The sequence below is a fragment of the Aotus nancymaae genome, unplaced genomic scaffold (genome assembly GCF_030222135.1).
Source record: "Aotus nancymaae isolate 86718 unplaced genomic scaffold, 86718_ANA_hifiasm-v0.15.2.pri h1tg000062l, whole genome shotgun sequence".
Classification (NCBI taxonomy): domain Eukaryota; kingdom Metazoa; phylum Chordata; class Mammalia; order Primates; family Aotidae; genus Aotus; species Aotus nancymaae.
The window spans coordinates 38877580-38900877 of NW_026988476.1; the positions used below are offsets into that span (position 1 = coordinate 38877580).

A 23298-nucleotide genomic window follows, 5' to 3' on the forward strand; every position below is an offset into this window, starting at 1 on the left:
CTCCGCTGATTATTTCTTTTATTGTTCAGAAGCTTTTTAGTTTAAGTCCCACCTATTTATTTTTGTTTTTGTTGAATTTGCTTTTGGTTTCTTGTTCATGAACTCTTTGCCTAAGCCAATATCTAGAAGAGTTTTTCCGATGTTATCTTCTAGAATTTTTATTGTTTCAGGTCTTAGATTTAGATCTTTGAGTTATCTTGAGTTGACATTTGTCTAAGTTAAGAGGTGAGTATCCAGCTTTATTCTTCTACATGTGGCTTGCCATTATCCCAGAACCATTTGTTAAATAGGGTGTCCTTTCCCTACCTTATGTTTTCGTTAGCTTTGTCAAAGATCAGTTGGCTGTAAGTATTTGGCTTTATTTAAGTTCTCTATTCTGTTTCATTAGTCTACATGCCTATTTTTATACCAGTAACATGGCGTTTTGGTAACATAGCCTGTAGTATAGTTTGAAATTGGGTAATGTGATGCCTTCAAATTTGTTCTTTTTGCTTAGCCTTCTTGGGCTATGTGGGCTTTTTGGTTCCATATGAATTTTAGGATTGTTTTTTCTAGTTCTGTGAAAAAAGATGATGTTATTTTTATGGGAATTGTATTGAATTTGTAGGCTGCTTTTGGCAGTGTGATCATTTTCACAATATTGATTCTACCCATCTCTGAGCATGGGATGTGTTTTTATTTGTCTCATCTATGATTTGTTTCAGCAGTGTTCTACAGTTTTTCTTGTAGAGGTCTTTCACCTCTTTGGTTAGGTATATTCCTAAGTTATTTATATATATATATATTTGTGTGTGTGTGTGTGTGTGTGTGTGTGTGTGTGTGTGTGTGTGTATATATATATATATATATATATATTTGCAGGTGTCCTAAACGGGACTGAGTTCTTCATTTGATTCTCATCTTGGTTGTTGGTATATCGCAGTGCTACTTATTTGTGTACATTGATTTAGTATCCTCAAACTTTAGTGAATTAATTTGTCAGATGTAGTAGCTTTCTGGATGAGTCTTTAGGGTTTTCTAGGTATACAATCATATCATCAGCAAACAGTGACAGTTTGACTTCCTCTTTACTCATTTCGATGCCCTTTATCCTCCTGTTTAACTGATCTGGCTAGAATTCCAGTATGTTAAACGGAAGTGGTGAAAGTGGGCATCCTTGTCTTGTTGCAGTTCTCTGGGAGAATGCTTTCAACTTCTCCCCATTCAGTATAATGTTGGTTGTGTGTTTGTCATAGATGGCTTTATTATCCTGAGGTATGTCCCTTCTATGCCAATTTTGCTGAGAGTTTTAATCATAAAGTGATGCTGTATTTTGTCAAATGCTTTTTCTGCATCTATTAAGATAATCATATGGTTTTTAATTTTGTTTTTGTGATGTATCACATTTATTGACTTGGGTATGTTAAACCATCCCTGCATCCCTGTTGTGAAACATACTTGATCATGGTGTATTATATTTTTGATATGCTGTTGGATTTGGTTAGCTAGTATTTTGTTGCAGATTTCTACATCTATGTTCATCAGTAATATTGGTCTGTAGTTTTCATTTTTCATTTTGTTCCTTCCTGGTTTTGGTATTAGGGTGATACTGGCTTCATAGAATGAATTAGGGAGGATTCTCTCTTTCTCTAACTTTTGTAATAGTTTCAGTAAAATTCATACCAATTCTTCTTTAAATATCTGATAGAATTCGGCTGTGAATCCATCTGATCCTTAACTTTTTTTTGGCAAACTTTTAAATTACTGTTTCAATCTCACTACTTATTATTGCTCTGTTCAGAGTTTCTGTTTCTTCCTGATACAATCTAAAAGGGTGGTAGATTTCCTGTAATTTATCCATCTCCTCTACATCTTGTAATTTGTGTGCATAAAGGTGTTTACAGTAGCCTTAAATAATTTTTTGTATTTCTGTGGTATCGGTTGTATAGTTCCCATTATGTTTTAATTGAGCTTATTTGTATCTTCTACTTTCTTGCTTAATCTTGCTAATGATCTGTCAAATTTGTTAATCTTTCCAAATATTCAGCTTTTTTCCCTCTTTTGTATTTTTTTTTTTCAATTTCATTTAGTTCTGCTCTGATCTTTGTTATTAATTTTCTTCAGCTGGGTTTGGGTTTGGTTTGTTCTTATTTCTCTAGTTCCTTGAGGTGTGACCTTGGATTGTCTATTTGTGCTTTTTTAGGCTTTTTGATGTAGGCATTTAATGCTATGAACTTTCCTCTTAGCACTGCTTTTTCTGTGTCGGAGGTTTAGATAGGTTTTGTCAGTATTATTGCTCAGTTCAAAGAATTTTAAATTTTCCATCTTGATTTCACTGTTCACCCAAAGATCATTCAGGAGCAAATTAATTTCCATGTATTGGTATAGTTTTGAGGATTCCTTTTGGAGTAATTTCTAATTTTATGCTACTGTGGTCTGAAAGAGTACTTCATATAATTTTGATTTTCTTAAATTTATTGAGACTTCTTTTATGGCCTATCATATGATCTCATCAGAAAGGAGCAGGAGTAGTTATTCCCACCCACCTCCCGAGACAGTCTCACTCTGTCACCAGGCTGGAGTGCAGTGGCATGATATCAGCTCACTGCAACTCCGCCTCCCAGGTTCAAGCAATTCTCCTGCCTCAGCCTTCTGAGTAGCTGGGACTATAGGTGCACACCACCATGCCTGGCTAATTTTTGTATTTTTAGTAGAGACGGGGTTTCACCATGTTGCTGAGGCTGGTCTTGAACTCCTGACCTCATGATCCGCCCACCTCAGCCTCCCAAAGTGTTGGGAATACAGGCGTGAGCCACTGTGCCTGGCCAGGAGTACCTATTCTTATATCAGACCTAACAGACTTTAAAGCAACAGCAGTTAAAAAAGACAAAGAGGGACATTTATATAATGATAAAGCAATCAGTCCAACAGGAAAATGTCACAATCCTAAATTTATAGGCATTTAACATGGAAACTCACAAATTTGTAAAACAATTATTACTAGGCACAAGAAATTAGATATATAGCAACAAAATAATAGTGGAGGACTTCAACACTCCACTGAAAGCACCAAACAGGTCATCAAAATGGAAAGTCAACAAAGAAATAATGGACTTCAATTATGCCCTAGAACAAATGGACTTAACAGATATTTATAGAATATTCTACCCAACAACTTCAGAATATACATTCTATTCATCAGCACATGGAATTCCAGTACTATGATGAATAACTGGTGACAGTGTGTATCCTTGTCATGTTTCAGATCTTAGAGGAAAAACTTTTGGTTTTTCCCCATTCAGTCTGATACAAGCTCTGAATCTGTCATATATGCTTTTTACTATGCTGAAGTATATTCCTTATATCACCAATTTTTTGATAATTTTTATCATGAAGGGATAAGTCATTTTATCAAATACTTTTTCCAGCATCAATTGAAATGATCATATATTTTTTATCCTTCATTCTGTTAATATGATGTATCACATTGAGTGATTTGCATATGTTGAACCACTTCAGGAATAAATGCCACTTGGTAATGATGAATGATACTTCTAATGTATTTTTGAATTTGGTTTGCAGTATCTTGTTGAGGATTTTTGCATCAATATTCATCAATGATTCTGATCTGTAATTTTCTTTTCTTTTCTTGATGTGCCTTTGTCTAGTTTTGATATCCAAATAACAATGCCTTGTAGAGTGAGTTTGGGAGTATTCCCTCCTCCTCTATTTTTTAAAATAGTTTGAGTAGAATTAGTATTAGTTCTTCTTTGAATGTTTGTAGAATTCAGCAGTGAAGCCAGCAAGTCCTGGGCTTTTCTTTACTGGGATCCTTTTCATTATGGCTTTGATCTCATTACTGGGTCTGTTCAGGAATTGAATTTCTTCCTGGTTTAATCTTGGGAGGTGGTATATATTTAGAAATTTGTCCATTTCTTCTAGATTTTCTAATTTATTGGCATACACTTGCTCATGGTAGAGACCAATAATACTTTGACTTTCTGCACTGTCAGTTGCAATGTCTCCTTTTTCATTTCTGATTTTGTTTGTATCTTCTCTCTCTTTTACTTAGTCTGGCTAATGATTTGTCAATTTTTAAAAAACTTTTCAGAATTGTTTTACTGGTTTTTTTTTTTTTTTTTTTTTTTTTGAGGTAGAGTCTTGCTCTGTTGCCAGGCTGAAGTGCAGTGGTGCAATCTTGGCTCACTGCAACCTCCACCTCCCAGGTTCAAGCGATTCCCCTGCCTCAGCCTCCTGAGTAGCTGGGACTACAGGCACAAGCCACCACGCCCAGCTAATTTTTTGTATTTTAATAGAGATGGGTTTTCACCATGTTGGCCAGGAGGTCTGGATCTGACTTTATGATCCACCTGCCTCAGCCTCCCAAAGCGTTGGGATTACAGGCATGAGCCACAGCACCCAGTCTATTGATCTTTTTTTATTGTGTGTGTGTGGTTTTTTTTTTTTCAATTTCAATTTCATTTATTTCTGCTCTGATCTTTATTATTTCTTTCCTTCTACTAATTTTGGGTCTGGTTTGCTCTTGCTTTTATAATTCTTTAAGACACATTGTTAGATTGTTTCTTTGAAGTTGTTCTTTTCTGATGTAGTCACTTACAGCTATAAATATGCCTCTTACTTTTGTGTGGGAATGTCTTTATCTCTCTTTCATGTTTGAAGGATGTTTTTTCACTCTCTTGGTATAGTGTGTTTCCATTATCATTTGTTTAAAGATAATTTTTCAAATTCTTAATTTCTTCATTGACCCACTGGTCATTAGGAGCATACTGTTTAATTTCCATGTGTTTAGTTTTCAAATTTCTTCTTGTTATTGATTTGCATATATATTTTAAATTGTTATATCCTCTTGCTGAATTGACCCCTTTATTATTATATAATAGCCTTCTTTGTTTCTTCTTACAGTTTCTGTATTTAAGTATATTTTATCTGATGTAAGTATAGCAACTCCTCTTTTTCTGGTTTCCATTGGCATAGAACGTCTTTCTTCATATCTTTATTTTTAGTCTATGTGTATCTTTATAGGTGAAGTGTGTTTTTTGTTGGCAACAGAACAATGAGTCTTGTTTTACATCCATTCAGCCAGTCTACATCTTTTGGGTAGAAAGATTAGTCCACTTACAACTCAATATTATTACTGATAAGTACGGGCTTACTTCTGTGATTTTGTTATCTATTTTCTGGTTGTTCTGTGGTCTTCTCTTCCTTCTTTCTTTGCTTCCTGTCTTCCTGTAGTGAACATGATTTTTCTCTGATGACATACTTTAGTTTCTTGCTTTGTATTTTTTGTGGTTTTTTTTTTTTTTGTATTTTTTGCTTATTTTTTTTGGTTTGAGGTTACAATGAGGCTTGCAAATTTAAGACCCATATTTTAACCTGATAACAATATAACACTATTTGCATAAAAGAAAAACTAATAAAAACTCAATGTTTTAAATTTGTCCCCCCAATTTTTAACTTTTTGTTGTTTCTATTTATATCTTACTGTACTATGTAAGTTGTTGAAATTATAATTTTTGAATGGTTCCTCCTTTATTAAGTATTTCTACTTATAAGAGTAGTTTACACATAATAGTTATAGTGTTTTAATATTCTGTGTTTTTCTATGCACTTACTATTACCAGTGAGTTTTGTAAATTCAATTGATTATTTTTATTTATTTATTTATATATTTTTTTGAGACGGAGTTTCGCTCTTGTTACGCAGGCTGGAGTGCAATGGCGTGATCTCGGCTCACTGCAACCTCCGCCTCCTGGGTTCAGGCAATTCTCCTGCCTCAGCCTTCTGAGTAGCTGGGATTACAGGCACGCACCACCATGCCCAGCTAATTTTTTGTATTTTTAGTAGAGACGGGGTTTCACCATGTTAACCAAGATGGTCTCGATCTCTTGACCTCATGATCCACCCGCCTCGGCCTCCCAAAGTGCTGGGATTACAGGCGTGAGCCACCGTGCCCGGCCTCAATTGATTATTTATTGCTCACTAATGTTTCTTTCTTTCTGATTGAAGTACTCACTATAGCATTTATTATAGGACAGGTCTGGTATTGAAGAAATCCCTCAGCTTTTGTGTAGGAATGTCTTTATCTCTCTTTCCTGTTTGAAGGATGTTTTTGCCAGATATACTACTTTAGGGTAAAATTTTTCATTCCTTCAGCCCGTTAAATATGTCATTCAATTCTTTTCTGGCCTATAAGGTTTCCACTGAAAAGCCTGCTGTCAGATGTACTGGGGCATTATTGTATGTTGTTTGTTTCTTTTATCTTGCCACTTTCAGGATCCTTTCTTTATACTTGACCTTTGGGAGTATGATTATTAAACATCTTAAATAATCTTCAGGTTAAACCTGCTTAGTGTTCTATAACCTTCTTGTATTTGGATATGGATATTTTTCTCTAGGTTTGGGAAATTGTCTACTATCCCTTTCTATAACCTTTCTACCCCATCTCTTTCTCTACCTCCTCTTTAAAGCCAATAACTCAGATTTGCCCTTTTGAGGCTATTTTCTAGATCTTATAGGCATGCTTCATTGTTTTTTATTTTATTTTTTTTTCTCCTGTGTGTTTTCAAATAGCCTATCTTCAAGCTCACTAATTCTTTCTTCTGCTTCATCCATTCTGCTATTAAAGGACTCTGATGCATTTGCAGTATGCCACTTGCATTTCAGTTCCAGAATTTCTGCTTCTTTTTATTTCTCTTTGTTAAATCAATCTGATATAATTCTGATTCCTTCTCTGTGTTATCTTAAATTTGAGTTTCCTCAACACAGCTATTTTTAAATCTTGTATGAAAGGTCACATATCTCTGTTTCTCCAGGACTGGTCCTTGGTGCCTTACTTAGTTCATTGGTGAAGTCATAATTTTTTGGATGTGTTGATGCCAGTTGATGTACTTTGGTGCCTGGGCATTAAAGAGTTAGGTATTTATTGTAATATTCACTGTCTGGGCTTATTTGTAGCTGTCCTACTTGGGAAGGCTTTCCAGATATTTGAAAGAACTTGGGTTTCGTGATCTAAGCTGCATCTACTTTTAGGGACACCCCAAGCTCAGTAACACTGTGGTTCTTGCAGACTCGTGGAGGTGATTCTCTGAATTACCAGGCAGAGACTTTTGTTTCCCTCCCTTACTTTCTCCCATACAGAATCTCTCTTTCTGTTCTGACACCTAAAGATGTAGGTGGAGTGACACAAGCACTCCTTTGGCTCTCACCGTTATGACTACACTGGGTCAGACCTGAAGCCAGAACAGTGCTGGGTCTCACTGAAGGCATAGAGTAATCACTCCCTGACTACTGTATATGTTTGCTCAAGGCCCTGGGGCTCTACAATCAGTATGTGGCAAAGTCAGCCAGGCCTGTGTCCTTCCCTTCAGGGTGGTCAGGTTCCCCAGGTCCCTGGTAGGTGGGTCCAGGTGTGCTGTCTGAGAGCCAGGGACTACAGAAAAAAACCCTTGGAGTTGGCACTCAAACCACAAGATGCAGTCCTTCCCATTCTTCCCTACCCTTTCAAAAGGTAGAGTCATCTCACCCTGTAGCCACTGCCACACCATGCCATAAGGAATATTGCCAGACTATCAGTCAATGTTCCCTTAAGGGTCACAGGCTCTTAAATCAGCTTTTGTTGAATGCCGCCTGGTCTGGGACACAACCTTCAGGGAAGTGGGCTCCTCTCTGGCCAGGGCAGGTCCAGAAATGCTGCCCAAGAATTAAGTCCTGGAATCAGGGACCCCAAGAGCCCACCTGCTGCTCTTCCCACCTGTGGCCATGCTGATACCTGAAGTGAGCAAGTCTCAGAGTCTCACCCAGAGCCCTCAATGTAGTACCTGAGTATTGCTGCTAGTTATTCAGGGCCCAAGGGCTCTTCAGTTAGCAGGTAATAATGCTGCCAGGATTGGGCCTGTTCTTTCAAGGCAGTATGTTCCCTTTTTGCCCAGGGTGTGCTAGAAATGTCATCTGAAAGCTATGCCCTGGAATGAGGGCCTCACCTCTGTCTAGTGCCCTATCCTGCTGGGGCTGAGATGGTATCCAAAATGCAAGTCAAAGTCCTCCCCACTCTTCCCACTCCTTTCCTCTAGCAGAAGGAAGGGGCCTCTTTTGGAGCTGTGAGCTGTGCAGCCTAGGGTTATGAGAGAGGTGATGTCAGTACTCCCTTGGCTAACCCTAATGGGGTTTCAATATGTACAAGCACACTTCAGTCCACCATCTCTGGACATAGTTCAGTAATAGGTCTTGCTTAAGAGTTGCAGTCCTTATGGCCTAGAGTGCCTTTCAGATTTACTTGGAGACACAGAATTTGTAGCCCTCTGTGGCAAGGTTTGCAGGTTCTCAAGTTCTGACCACTGGGATCCACGATTCTCCTCTGTACAGGGCTGTTTTAAATGCTCCCTCTGTGGGCTGCTATCAGCTGAGTTTGGTTTGGTTTTCCTTTCTGTTCTAACAGGACAACACTGAGTTAACTGCCTCACAATGTTGTGTTCTCCCTTCCCCAGCACCCAGAAATGCTCTCTGCACTACACTGCCAGTGCTGCAGATTGGGGAGGGATAGTGTTGGTGATTCCAGATGGTGTTTCCTGTCTCTTCAGTGCCTCTTTCAGTAACATGAAGCTAAAACCAGGCACTATGAGTACTCGCCTGATTTCTGGTTTTTATGAAGGTGTTTTCTCTGTGTAGATAGTTGTTAACTTGGTGTCCTTGTGGGGGGACAATCAGTGAGGCTTCTATTCTGCCATTTTGCTCTGCCTCTGCTTGTTTTGTCTTAAATTAGAATAGTAACTTCTGATTTCTTCTGTTTGCTAGGTAGATTTTTCTCCATCCCTTTACTTTGAGCCTATGGGTATCACTGCATGGGAGATTGGTCTCTTGAAGACAGCATGCAGTTGAGTCTTCTTTATTCAACTTGCCACTTTGTTCCTTTTAATTGAGGCATTTACATTCAAGGTTATTATTGATATATGCAGATTTAATCTAGTCATCATGTTTTTAGGTTATTATGCAGACTTCTTTATGTGATTGCTTTATAATGTCACTGGTCTATGTAGTGGCCAATAAAAATCTTTCCTTTCCATATATTGCACTTTCTTCAGGACCTCTTATAAAGCAGGTTTGTTGGTAGTCAACGCCTATAACATTTGTTTGTCTGAAAAGGATCTTATTTTTCCTTCACTTATCAAGTTTAGTTAGGCTGAATATTAATTCTTGGTTGGAAATTCTATTAAGAATGCTGAATATAGCTACCCCTCCCCGCAACAAATCTCTTCTGGGTTGTAAAGCTTTTGCTGAAAGGTCTGCTAGCAAATTGATGAGGTTCCCTTTGTAGGTGACTGCCTCTTTTCTCTATGCCATTAAAGTTTTTTCTTTCATGTCAACTGTGGAGAATCTGATGACTATGTGTCTTGGAAATGGTCTTCTTGTATAGTATTTTGCAGTTCTTTTTCACATTTCCTGAATTTGAATGTTGGCTTTTCTAGCGAGGTTGGGTAATTTTTCATACACAATATCCTGAAATGTTTTCCATGCTGCTTGGTTTCTTTCCCTCTTTCAGGGATGCCAATGAGTCATATATTTGGTCTCTTTACATAATCCCATATTTATGGAAGGTGTTCTTCATTCTTCTTCACTGTTTTTCTTTATATTTGTTTGAATGGTGGATTTTGGAGAATCAGTATTTGAGCTGTGATAGTCTTTCCTCAGCTTGGCCTATTCTGCGTTAATACTTAAAGTGTATTCGGAAATTCTCAAAGTGAGTTTTTCAGCTGTATCAGTGCTTCTTCTTTTTTAAAATGGCCATTTTATCTTTTACTACCTTATCATTTTATTGTATTCCTTAGAATCCTTGGATTGAGTTTCAATGAATTCTTTTTAATCCATATTCTAAATTCTCTATCTAGAATTAGGTTATTACTGATACATGCAGATTTGACCTGGTCTTTGAGTTTGGCCAGTGACCTGGGAACCATTTCATCCTGATTAAGAACCATTGCTGGGGAACTAGTACAGTTGTTTGGAGGTAAAAAGTCTATCTTTCTGAGTTCTCAGAGTTCTTGCACTTGTTCTTCCTCATGTTTGTGAGCTGATGTTTCTTCAGTCTTTAAAGTTGCTTTCTTTGGATGCTTTCTTCTTTTATTTGATTTCGTCAGGGGTTTAACTGTGGTATAAGGTGGGTTCAGTTTACTGACTTTGTTTCTGTAAAAAATTAGAGAGCTACAGCTCAGCTCAGCACTCCTGGGCAGTGTGCTCTAATTCTGGAGAGCTGGTATCCTGGCCCCTTGAGGTTAGAAATCTGCTGTCCTGGTGGGCTAAAGTGTTCCTGGGCCACAGGCCACAACACTCTGATGTGTGCTGCCAGCCAAAGCACTTCATTAGACAGGGGCCAGCTGGAACTCTCAATGGACAGGCACTGTTTGCCACTGCAGGAGTTTTAATGCAGGCCCCCGGGAGGAAGCCCATTTGGGCATCCAATGCCATACTGCAAGCAGTCATCACTGGATAGGCTGGTCCCAAGAAGAGACCGGCAGACAGGGGTCACTCAGGTCAGACTGGCCCATCTCCTAGGAAAGGATACCCTGCTCTGTTAAGGTCTGACAGTTCCCCTAAAATGAAAGTCTCCTAGGGTAGTGAGGGAAGCCTTCAGGTATGGGCATTCCTAACTGTACTCCATCACAGACACTCCTACACTAAACCCTCTGCCTTCTGCACAGGCTAGAGTCCTGCCCCAACACATCTCCAACCAGCTATCCCTGCTAGCTCAAGTGTCCATGGGGGTCATGGGTCCTCTGCTGCCATGATTCCAGAGGTTCATGGTGAGAGTGGGTTGCTCCTTGCCTGCTCATCTCACCTCTTCCCCAGGAGTCATTCAGGCCAGGAAGAAGCCCCTGTGCATGACAGCCCCATGCAGTGTACCCATCTTCTTCCCCCTCCATCCTAGCATGTGTGTTCTTCCTCCATCCACTCTCAATGCCTTCCCTCAGATGATATATTCAGAGTGCACCAGTCTTCCCATCCCAGTCTCCTGGTAGCAGATATTCCTCCTGGCTGCATATAGTCAGCTACCTTAGAAACTATTATTTACTTTATGAAATACACATGTATTTTTTTCTTATAACTTGGTTTTGGCCATTTTATTACTTCCTTCTACCTTTAATTGAGGGACATAAACAAGTAAGAGTTGAAAATCCAGTCAGCCTGACAACGTTTTGGGGAAAATACTTAATTCATATAAAGAATAAAATTAACAATTAAGGCTTTGTAATTATTTAACTTTACTATTGCTATCCTCTTTTAGAAAGTCACGTATAGGGGAGTTTAAGATGACAGACAGGAAGCAGCTAGTGTACACTGCTCTCATGGAGATGAAACAAAGTGGTAAGTAAATACCGGTTCTTTCTACAAATGGATTGCCAAGGAGATCCCATGAAGATTCACCAAGGAAGCAGCAGAAAGAACAAAGAGGAGTGAAGCCAGGCAGCTTCCCACCCAGAACTGATGTGGAGTTCAGATATTTTATGGTATCAGAATTCTTATTCTGGTTCCTGCTCATCTGGAGAGGAATGGGTAGGTCTTTTGGCTTTTCTTCTATTGCCTTATGGTATTTTGGCTTTGCTTCTATTACCTTATGCACTTCTGTGGACTGGTTTTATATTGAGCTGTGCAAGCTGAATTGACGGTGCCGTCAGGTGAGAGCCAGTTGCAACACAAGCAGATAGGTATGTACCTGATCTTTGTTCATGCTTTGCTCTCTGTTGTTTCAAGTGAAGGACTGGACATTGGAGTACCTGGTACCCTAAGCTTCCTGTTCTGTGGGGTTGGAGGGACACAGTTGTGAAGCCCCTTGCTTTCTCACAAATACCCAAATGGCAAACACAGGCACCTGCCCTAATGAGGGTTAATGGTAGGAGTTTCTTGTGAAGTGCACTGAAGACTTTGCAGGGAGATGAGGTGACTGCACCAGCTTCCTGTCCTACATAGGCAAGAACTTGATTTGTTTTCCTATTACACAACTGTTCCAGGGCTTATGACTCCTAGTTTAGATTCATATTCTAGTCTATCTCCGGACTACAATGAGGTTGAGAGCCACAATAAATGCCTGTTTTTCAGGGCATAATTTCATCTCTGAACTGGATACAGACAGTTTTATGGCTCACCTCTTTGCCAGTGTGACAGTACTGATGCTGCTTGTAAATGGTGTATGGGGGGGCTCCACCTTTGGGCCCACGTAAGTGGGTTTTGGTTCTGGTGGTTGTGGCAGGTTAGGTCAGCCTGACTTCAGGCCCTGGGGAAGTGATCAGGTGCCAGTAGAGTTGGAACAGTGTAAGTAGGGTAGGTAGCTGGTTCCCAGGCCACTACATGGCTGGCAGAACAGTGGGTATGAGTACTGAAGGGGCTGTGTAAACAGTGCCACAATAAACATATGTGTGCATGTGTCTTCATAATAGAATGATTTATAATCTTTCGGGTATATACCCAGTAATGGAATAGCTAGGTCAAATGGTACTTGTAGTTGTAGATCCTTGAGGAATCATCACACTGTCTTCCACCATGGTTGAACTAATTCACACTCCCACCAACAGTGTAAAAGCCTTCCTATTTCTTCCCATCCTCTCCAGCATCTGTTGTCTTCTGATTTTTTAATGATTATCATTCTAAGTGGCATGAGATGGTATCTCAATATGGTTTTGGTTTGCATTTCTCTGATGCCCAGTGAAGATGAGCGTTTTTTCATGTTTATTGGCTGCATAAATATCTTCTTTTGAGAAGTGTCTGTTCATATCCTTTGTCCACTTTTTGATGGGGTTTTTTCTTGTAAATTTGTTTAAGTTCTTTGTAGATTCTGGATATTAGCCCTTTGTCAGATGGGTAGCTTTCAAAAATTTTTTCCGATTCCATTGGTTGCCGGTTCACTCTAATGACAGTTTCTTTTGCTGTGCAGAAGCTCTTTAGTTTACTATTAGATCACATTTGTCTATGACTTTTGTTGCCATTGCTTTTGTGTTTTAGTTATGAAGTCATTGCCCAGGCCTATGTCCTGAATGTTATTACCCAGGTTTTCTTCTAGGGTTTTTATGGTTTTAGGTCTTATGTTTAAATCTTTAATCCATTTGGAGTTAATTTTTGTATAAAGTGTAAGGAAGGGATCCAGTTTCAGCTTTCTGCATACAGCTAGCCAGTTTTCCCAACACCATTTATTAAATAGGGAATCCTTTCCCCATAGCTTTTGTCAGGTTTGTCACAGGGGGTTTTAAAGGAAGACTTAGCACAAGCCAAGGAGTCTAATCATTAAGTACATCTTGTCTGTTCTCAAATGAGGCTTTGAGAATTAATTAAATAACTTCTAATTTTCTGTTAGAAAAAGTTACTGAATATCAAAACCCAGAGAAAGTCAAATTATGGTTTGTTTGTATAAGATCTATCAAAAGACACATCCATTATATCCATCATAGGTGAGAACATTTGGATCATAGAAGGAGAAACAGAAACTAGAGAAGTGGGGATATACAATGTCATCATTTTACTCTTTGTCCATATCTAAAAGCCTCTTATCCTTTTCTTAAAGGCCCTGTATTAAAGCATGCTTGATTTCATAAAATCATGTAGGTGGACTATGCACTCTCAGTAAATAGTTAATATAAAAGCCATAAAAGAATAGGCTAAATGAAAAAACATGGGTAGCAGAAACAGCTGTTTTTGTGCTCTTTAGACAATTTAATTGCAACATGCCTAATCATTAACTTTTTTCTGCAAGTAAGAAAAAAAATTTCAATATTAGCAGAGAAAATCCTAGTCAACCTGTCAGAACATCACTGTTTCATAACTATTTAAGAATCACTGTCTTAAAAGAATAAAGATCTGATCAACGTCTTCATTTGATAGACAACCCAGTTGTCAGCCTGAGAGGTTGAGTGGCTTGCTGAGATCACCCAGGTAATCAGAAGCAGATTCTGGACATGAAGCCAAGTCTACTTATTCCCAGTCTACTACTAGTAGTTTCTTTTTATCACACTTTACAAATGTGTTTGTGAGTAAGCAAGATAGGTCAAGATTAAATATAAATATTTGGCAAATGTGTGAACTTAGGCTTGTTTATATTTTCATCGTGAAATATACAACTTTTTATTTGAGGTATGGCTTACTCATGAAAACATTTACAAACTCCAAAATATTTACTATGATTTCTGATTTACAAATTGCTAATGAAACAAAGTATTTGAATATGGCTTGTGTTTTGAAATGCTAAATGTTAAACCTAAAATTACCTAATGAGATTCATACCATCTTCATTTCACACTTATTCAAATCCATCCTATCCATCAGTTAGTACAACAGAAAAGCATGGCAAGCATTTGATTCATAATTTTATGTACTATACTTTACCGTAACAGGTGCATAGTCCTTAGGCATAACATAAATTTATAAAGTTCTCTTAAATGGATCGAGATTATAAAGTAAAATAAAAATCATAAATAATTTTGTAGGTAAACAGAAAAAAGACAAAAACATACATAGAATAAGTCAATAGGTTTCAAATTATTAATATGCAAGCAAAGTACCTATAGTCACTAAGGAGATTATGTAAGACCTCGATGCAAGAGAATACAGTATTTTGGGGGGCTTAATAAGAGCTTAACTTTAAAAATATTACTAAAGCTTTACACCAGACAACTTCGCTTTCAAACATAACAAAATATATTCTTATATGGGTTTAAATAAAATAACTATTGTTTCTATTTCATTCACTTTACAAATAATTAGCATAACTATAAATTTCAATGCTTACCTGAAAGAATGCATCCTTTCGACTTAGAGGTATGCTCATGAAAAGTGTCACATAACTTTCTGAAATTCTGTCAAATAAACAATCTTGGTTTTCTCTGTCAGGCTTTAAAAAAGTATGAAATTAAAGTCAATATTACAATTTAAAACTGGAATTTGTTTACATGATGTCAGCAACTTTATTTATTCTTATGAGCACATCAGTTGGTATAGGAGTATCAGCATGGGTGGCTTTTGGCATAATGTAGACCCAAATTTTAATACTGGTTGTTATACATTAGCTGTATTATCCTGGGCAAGTTAATTAAGTGCCAGGTTTCTCATCTGCCAAATGTAGATAATATATATTTATCTTAAAGGAGTGTAGTAAAATTAAATAAGGACAGAGATCATATTTTTGTAACTTTGTATTTCAAGGCCTTAGCAGAGTACCTGGCAATGAAAAGCATGAAAACATTTTATGAGTTGATTATCCTTGCATTCCAGGAATAAATCCCACTGGTTATGGTGTATAATCCTTTTAATATGCTGTTGACTTTGATTTGCTAGTATTTTATTGAGGATTTTTATGTCGATACTCATCATAAAAGATATTGGTAGTTTCTGTTTTGTTTTTATTGTAGTGTCTTTTTTGGGTTTTAGTTTCAGAGCAATACCTTCTAACTCATAGGTTGAGTTACAACATATTTCCTCCTTTTCAACTTTTTGGAAGAGTTTCAGAAGGACTGGTGTTTATTTTTACGTGCTGGTAGCCTTCAACAGTGAAGCCCTCTGTTACAGGGCTTTTCTTTGATAGGAGGTTTTTGATTACTGATTCAATCTCCCATTTATATTTTCTATTTCTTTCTTATTACGTCTTGTTAGATTGTATGTTTCCAAGAATTTGCCCATTTCAATAACATTATTCCAACTTGCTGGCATACATCTGTTAATAACACTCTCTTATAATCCTTTTTACTTCCATAAAATTGATAATATTTTCCCCAATTTCATTTAAAATTTTAGTATAGTCTTCACTGTTTTTTAATAGTCATTCTAGCTAAAGGTTTGTCCATTTTTGTTCTTCTCAGAGCCAGAACTAGATTTATTTATTTATTATTATTATTTATCATAAAGCAATTTATTTCTTTACAAAATGGATCTCTGATTTGCAAAGGGGTTTACCTCATGCACATTTATAAAGCAAGCTTCTTCATTACAGCATTTCCTTGGGGCACACTTGCACACTTCTTTTTTTTTATTGTAATTTAGGTTCTGGGATACATATACAGATCATGCAGGATTGTTGCATAGGTACATACATGGCAAGGTGGTTTGCTGCCTTCATCCCCCATCATCTATATCTGGCATTTCTCCCCTCATTATCCTTCCCCACTCTGCCCACCCCTGTTGTCCCTCCCCTACCCCCCAACACTATGTGTGATGCTCCCCTCCCTGTGTCCACGTGTTCTAATTGTTAACACTTGCCTATGAGTGATAACATACAGTGTTTGGTTTTCTGTTCTTGTGTCAGTTTGCTGAGAATGATGACTTCCAGGTTTATCCATGTCCCCATGAGGGACACGAACTCATCGTTTTTTATGGCTGCATAGTATTCCATGGTGCATATGTGCCACATTTTCCCTGTCCAGTCTATCATCAATGGGCATTTGGGTTGGTTTCAGGTCTTTGCTATTGTAAACAGTGCTGCAATGAACATACGTATGCATGTGTCTTTATAATAGAACAATTTATAATTCTTTGGGTATATACCCAGCAATGGAATTGCTGGGTCAAATGGTATTTCTATTTCTAGGTCCTTGAGGAATCACCACACTGTCTTCCACAATGGTTGAAATAATTTACACTCCCACCAACAGGGTAAAGGTGTTCCTATTTCTCCATATCCTCTTCAGCATCTGTTGTCTCCAGATTTTTTAATGATCACCATTCTAAGTGGTGTGAGATGGTATCTCAATGTGGTTTGATTTGCATTTCTCTAATGACCAGTGATGATGAGCATTTTTTCGTATGTTTGTTGGCCTCATTGATGTCTTCTTTTGTAAAGTGTCTGTTCATATCCTTTGCCCATTTTTGAATGGGTTTGCTTTTTTCTTGTAAATCTGTTTTAGTTCTTTGTAGATTCTGGATATTAGCCCTGTGTCAGATGGATAGATTGCAAAAATTTTTTCCCATTCTGTTGGTTGCCAGTTCACTCTAATGATTCTTTCCTTTGCTGTACAGAAGCTCTGGAGTTTAATTAGATCCCATTTGTCTATTTTGGCTTTTGCTGCCAGTGCTTTTGGTGTTTTGGCCATGAAGTCCTTGCCTATGCCTATGTCCTGAATGGTTTTGCCTAGGTCTTCTTCTAGGATTTTTATGCAGTTAGGTCTTGTATTTAGATCTTTAATCCATCTGGAGTTAATTTCAGTGTAAGGTATCAGTAAGGGATTCAGTTTCTGCTTTCTGCACATGGCTAGCCAGTTTTCCTAACACCATTTATTAAACAGGGAATCCTTTCCCCACTGCTTTTCTCAGGTTTGTCAAAGATAAGATGATTGTAGAGGTGTGGTGTTGCTTCTGAGGCCTCTGTTCTGTTCCATTTGTCTATGTCTCTGTTTTGGTACCAGTATAATGCTGTTTGGATTACTGCGGCCTTGTAGTATAGTTTGAAGTCAGGCAGTGTGATGCCTCCCGCTTTGTTATTTTTGCTTAGGATTGTTTTGGCTATGCAGGCTCTCTTTTGGTTCTATATGAAGTTTGAAGTGTTTTTTTCCAGTTCTGTGAAGAAGGTCATTGGTAGCCTGATGGGGATAGCATTGAATCTATAAATTACTCTGGGCAGTATGGCCATTTTCATGATGTTGATTCTTCCCAACCATGAGCATGGGATGTTTTTTTCCATCTGTTTGTGTCCTCTCTCACTTCACTGAGCAGTGGTTTGTAGTTCTCCTTGAAGAGGTCCTTTACATCTTTTGTTAGTTGTATTCCTAGGTATTTTATTCTCTTGATAGCAATTGTGAATGGGAGTTCACAATTTTGATTTGGCTGTTTGTCTGTTATTGGTGTATAGAAATGCTTGTGATTTCTGCACACTGATTTTGTATCCTGAGACTTCGCTCAAGTTGCTTATCAGTTTCAGGAGATTTTGGGCTGAGATGATGGGCTCTTCTAAATATATAATCATGTCATCTGTGAACAGAGGCAATTTGACCTCCTCTCTTCCTATTTGAATACCCTTTATTTCTTTCTCTAGCCTGATTGCCCTGGCTAGAACTTACAATACTATATTGAACAGGAGCAGTGAGAGAGGGCATCCTTGTCTAGTGCCAGATTTCAAAGGGAATGCTTCCAGTTTTTGCCCGTTCAGGTTTTTCTATTCTTTATTTCATTTCTCTCTGCTGCAATATTTATTATTTCCTTCCTTCTGCTAACTTAGGATTTAATTTGTTCTTTTTCCAGTTTCTTTTTCTTTTTTTACTCTATGTGAAGTTCTTGAAAACATGGGCAAATCTTGCAGTATTGTTATATAGGTATACACATGCCATGTTTTGCTACCTCCATCCCCCCATCACCTACATTAGGTATTTCTCCTGTTACCCTTCTCAACTTCCCCACCCCCTGCTATTGCACCCCTAGCCCCCATCCCCCAAAAAACCCCAGTATGTGATGTTCCCCTCCCTGTGTCCATGTGTTCTCACTATTCAACACCCACTTATGAGTAAGAACAGGTAGTGTTTCGTTTTCTGTTCTTGTGCCAGTTTGCTGAGAATGATGGTTTCCAGATTCATCCATGTCCCTGAAAAGGACATGAACTCATCCTTTTTTATGGCTGCATAGTATTCCATGGTGTATATGTGCCACATTTTCTTTATCCAGTCTATCCTCGATGGGCACTTGGGCTGGTTCCAAGTCTTCGCTATTGTAAACAGTGCCACAATGAGCATACGTATGCATGTATCTTTATAATAAACAATTTATAATCCTTTGCATATATACCCAGTAATGGGATTGCTGGGTCAAATGGTATTTCTATCTCTAGATCCTTGAGGAATTGCCACACCATCTTCCACAATGGTTGAACTAATTTACACTCCCACCAACAGTGTAAAAGTGTTCCTATTTCTCCACATCCCCTCCAGCATCTGTTGTCTCCAGATTTTTTAATGATTGCCATTTTAATTGGTGTGAGATGGTATCTCAGTGTGGTTTAATTTGCATTTCTCTAATGACCGGTGATAATGAGCATTTTTTCATATGTTTTTTGGCCACATAAATGTCTTCTTTAGTAAAGTGTCTGGTCACATCCTTTGCCCAGTTTTTGATGGGGTTTTTTCTTGTCAATTTGCTTTAGTTCTTTGTAGATTCTGGATATTAGCCCTTTTTCAGATGGGTAGCTTTCAAATATTTTTTCCCATTCTATTGGTTGCCAGTTCATGCTAATGATTGTGTATTTTGCTGTGCAAAAGCTTATAAGTTGTTTGCTTCTGCTGTGCTGAAGCTTTTTAGATCCCATTTGTCTATTTTAGCTTTTGTTCTGTTTCCAGTTTCTTAATGTATAAGACCATGTGGTTGATTTGAGAGCTTTCTTTGATTTTTAATATTTCATTGTATTTTATTTATAAATCAGAATTGCATTTATTTACAGAGTACAATGTGTCATTTTGATATATGTACACAATGTATCCATCCTCTCAGTTACTTATAATTTGTTAAGGAGAGACATTTAAAATTTACATTCTTAGGAATTTTGAAGCACACAATATGGTACTGTTAAATATAGTGACTATGCTGTTCAATGAATCTCAATGAATTCCTCCAGCTGGGCGCGGTGGCTCATGCCTGTAATCCCAGCACTTTGTGAGGCCAAGTTGGGCAGATCAAGAGGTCAAGAGATGGAGACCATCCTAGCCAACATGGTAAAACCCATCTCTACCAAAAAGAAAAAAAATTAGCTGGGAGTGGTGGCACACACCTGTAGTCCCAGCTACTTGGGAGGCTGACGCAGGAGAATTGCTTGAATCTTGGAGGCAGAGGTTGCAGTGAGCCAAGAAGGTGCCATTGAACTCCAGCCTGGCAATAGAGCAAGACTCCGTCTCAAAGGAAAAAAAAAAAAGTTATTCCTCCTGTCTCACTGAAACTCTTTACCCTTTTAACATCTCCCCATTCCTAGCTTCCAGCCAAGTCTCTGTAACTATTGCTCTTCTCTCTACATCTGTGAGTTCAACTTTTTTAGATTCCCCAAGTAAGTGAGATCATATTTGTCTGTACAAACCTGGCTAATTCCACTCAGCAAATTGTCCTCCAGGTTCATTCAGGTTGTCACAAATATTAGAGTTTCCTTTTTAAAAGCCCAAGAATATTCTATTGTACACCACATTATCCATTCATTCGTTGACATACTACACTTAGGTTGATTTCTATGATGGACACTTAAGTTGATTTCCTATCTTAGCTATTGTATTGCAATGAATGTGGACATAGAGATATCTATTTGACATACTGATTTCAATTCCTGTGGATGTATACCCAGAAGTGGGATTTCTGGAGCATGTGGTAGTTCTGTTTTTAGTTTTTGAGAAATCCATACTGTTTTCCATATTAGCTGTAGTAATTCACATTTCCAACTTTTCTCCATATCCTCACCAATACCTGTTTCCTTTTCTCCATATCCTCACCAATACCTGTTATCTTTTCTCCATATCCTCACCAATACCTGTTATCTTTCACCTTTTGGATAACAGCCATGTTAGATAACATCTCACATATCAAACTAGTATGTGAGATCGTATCTCATTGTGGTTTTGGTTTGTATTCCCCTAATGATTAGCGATGTTGAGTATTTTTTCACATACTGTTGGCCATTTGTATGTCTTCTTTTGAGAAGTGTTTGTTTAGAGCCTTTGCACATTTAAAAAATTTTATCAAATTATTTTATTTTTTATTTATTTTTATTTTTTTGAGATGGAGTTTCGCTCATTACCCAGGCTGGAGTGCAATGGCGCGATCTCGGCTCACTGCAACCTCCGCCTCCTGGGTTCAGGCAATTCTCCTGCCTCAGCCTTCTGAGTAGCTGGGATTACAGGCACGCGCCACCATGCCCAGCTAATTTTTTGTATTAGTAGAGACGGGGTTTCACCATGTTGACCAGGATGGTCTCGATCTCTTGACCTCGTGATCCACCCGCCTCGGCCTCCCAAAGTGCTGGGATTACAGGCGTGAGCCACCGCGCCTGGCCTATTTTATTAAATTTAGAACATTATTTACTGTGGTCACCATGCAGTATAATAGATCACTAAAACTTATTTCTCTGGTGTAAGTGAAACTTTGTACCTTTTGATCATCTCACTTTTCCCCATTTCTCCCCACCCTTAGCCTCTGGTAACCACCTTTCTGCTCTCTGTTTCTACAAGATTGACTTTTTTAGATTCCACATGTGAGATCATACAGTATTTGACTTTCTGTGTTTGGCTTATTTCAGTTAGCAAAATGTCCTCCAGTTCCACCTATGTTTTTGGAAATTACAGAATATCCTTTCTTTTTAAAGACTATATAGTATTCTATTAAAAATATATGTATATATATATGTGTGTGTATGTGTGTATACACATACACACACATATATGTATATATATAATGTCTTCTTTATCCATTCATCCATTGATGGACATTCAGGTTGCTTTCATATCTTGGCTATTGTGATTAATGCTAAAATGAACATAAAAGTGCAAATATCTTTTCAACATAGCAATTTTAACTCCTTTGGATATAACTACAGTATAGAAATGGGACTAGTGGATCATATGGTGATTCTACTTTTAATTTTTTTGTGGAAACTTCATACTATTTTCCAAAATGACTGTATTAATTTACTTTTTTCCTTTTTAAATCAGGTTATTTGTTTTCTTGCTATTAAACTGTTTGAAATACTTATATATTTTGGACATTAACCTCTTATCAGATGTATGATTTTCAAATATTTTCTCCCACTTTAAAGGTTGTCTCTTCAATCTATTGATTGTTTGCTTTGCTGTGCTGAAGCTTTTTAGTTTGATGCAATTCCATTTGTTTATTTTTTGCTTTTGTTGACTATACTTTGCTTCATATTCAAAAAATCATTGTACAAACCAGTCATGGAGCTTTTACTCTATGTTTTATTCTAGTAGTTTTACACTTTCAGATCTTATACTTAAGTCTTTAATTTAATACATGCTGACTTGATTTTTGTATATGATGTGAAATAAGGGTTTAATTTCCTTCTTCTGCATGTGGATACTCAGTTATCCCAACAACAGTTATTGAAGACTATCCTTCTTTGTTATGTCTTCTTGGCACCTTTGTTGAAAGTCAATTGATTGTAAACGTGTAGATTTATTTTGGGGCTCTCTTTTCTGTTCTTTTGGTATATGTGGCTGTTTTTAAGCCAATACTCTGCTTGTTTTCAGTTACTACAACATTGTAGCATATTTTGAAGTTAGGTAGTGTGATACTTCAAGCTTTGTGTTTTTTGCTCAAGACAGCTTGACTATTCAGTTTCTTTTGTACTTCCATATAAATTTTATAACTTTTTTTTTTTTTAACTATTTCTGGGAAAACATTACTGGAATTTTGTTATGGATTGCATTGATTCTGTACGTTGCTTTGGGTAGTATAGATGTTTTACTAATTCTTTCAATCTATGAACATATGATATCTTTCTATTTATTTGTGTCATCTTTTATTTCTTTCATCCATGTTTTTTATTTCCAGTATAGAGATCTCTCACCTCCTTGGTTAAGTTTAAATCTAAGTATTTTATTTTGTTATTACTATTGTAAACAGAATTGTTTTCTTGATTTCTTTTTTGTATAATTCATTGTTAGTGTACAGAAATGCTACTAACTTTTGAATGTTGATTTTGTATCCTGCAACTGAATTCATATATTTCTAACAGTTTTTTGGTGGAATCATTAGGATTTTCTGTATGAAAGATGTTACAAACAGAGATATTTCACCTCTTCCTTTTCTATTAGGATACTTTTATTTCTTTTTCTTGCCTAATTGCTATGGCTTTCTTCTTTTTTAATGCAAGAATTTACAGCTATAAATTTCTCTCTTTGCATTGTTTGTGCTGCATCTCATAAGTTTTGGCATGTTGTGTTTTTGTTTTCATTTGTTTCAAGGTATTTTCTGATTTCCTTTTTGATTTCTTCTTTGACCCACGGGTTGTTCAGAAACAATGGGAACTCAATATATTAACAATGGGAGTATAAAATTGTACATGCACTTGGAAAAACAATTTGACATTTTCTCATTAAACTGATCATTTTCATATCAAACAACCCAGCAATTCCTTTCCTTTTTTATATGTCTCATACCTTCTGTTTGAGAGCTTGGCATCTTTCAAAGGCCTATAGAAACTCAGAAGTAATATTTATGCTTGGGAATAGGTATTCTTCTTCTTTTGCTAAGCCTTTAGGAGCCTGAATCAATTAAGTCAAGCAATGAGCTGTATTTAGGTTTTGTTTCTTCTATGGTCACTTTCACTGAAATAACGGCTTCAAATTGCTCATGTTACCT

General features: G+C 37.3%; 1 protein-coding gene across 4 annotated transcripts in view; it reads right to left on the bottom strand.

The window, feature by feature from the left end:
* Window positions 1-23298, bottom strand: part of LOC105709990 (COP9 signalosome complex subunit 2) — a 425050-nt gene that overhangs the window by 351675 nt on the left and 50077 nt on the right. For all 4 annotated transcript variants that reach the window (XM_012442168.2, XM_012442169.2, XM_064365646.1 and 1 more), the window contains one exon: window positions 14765-14866. In XM_012442168.2, coding sequence (XP_012297591.2) covers window positions 14765-14866 — 102 coding nt within the window. The remainder of the gene's footprint in view (window positions 1-14764; window positions 14867-23298) is intronic.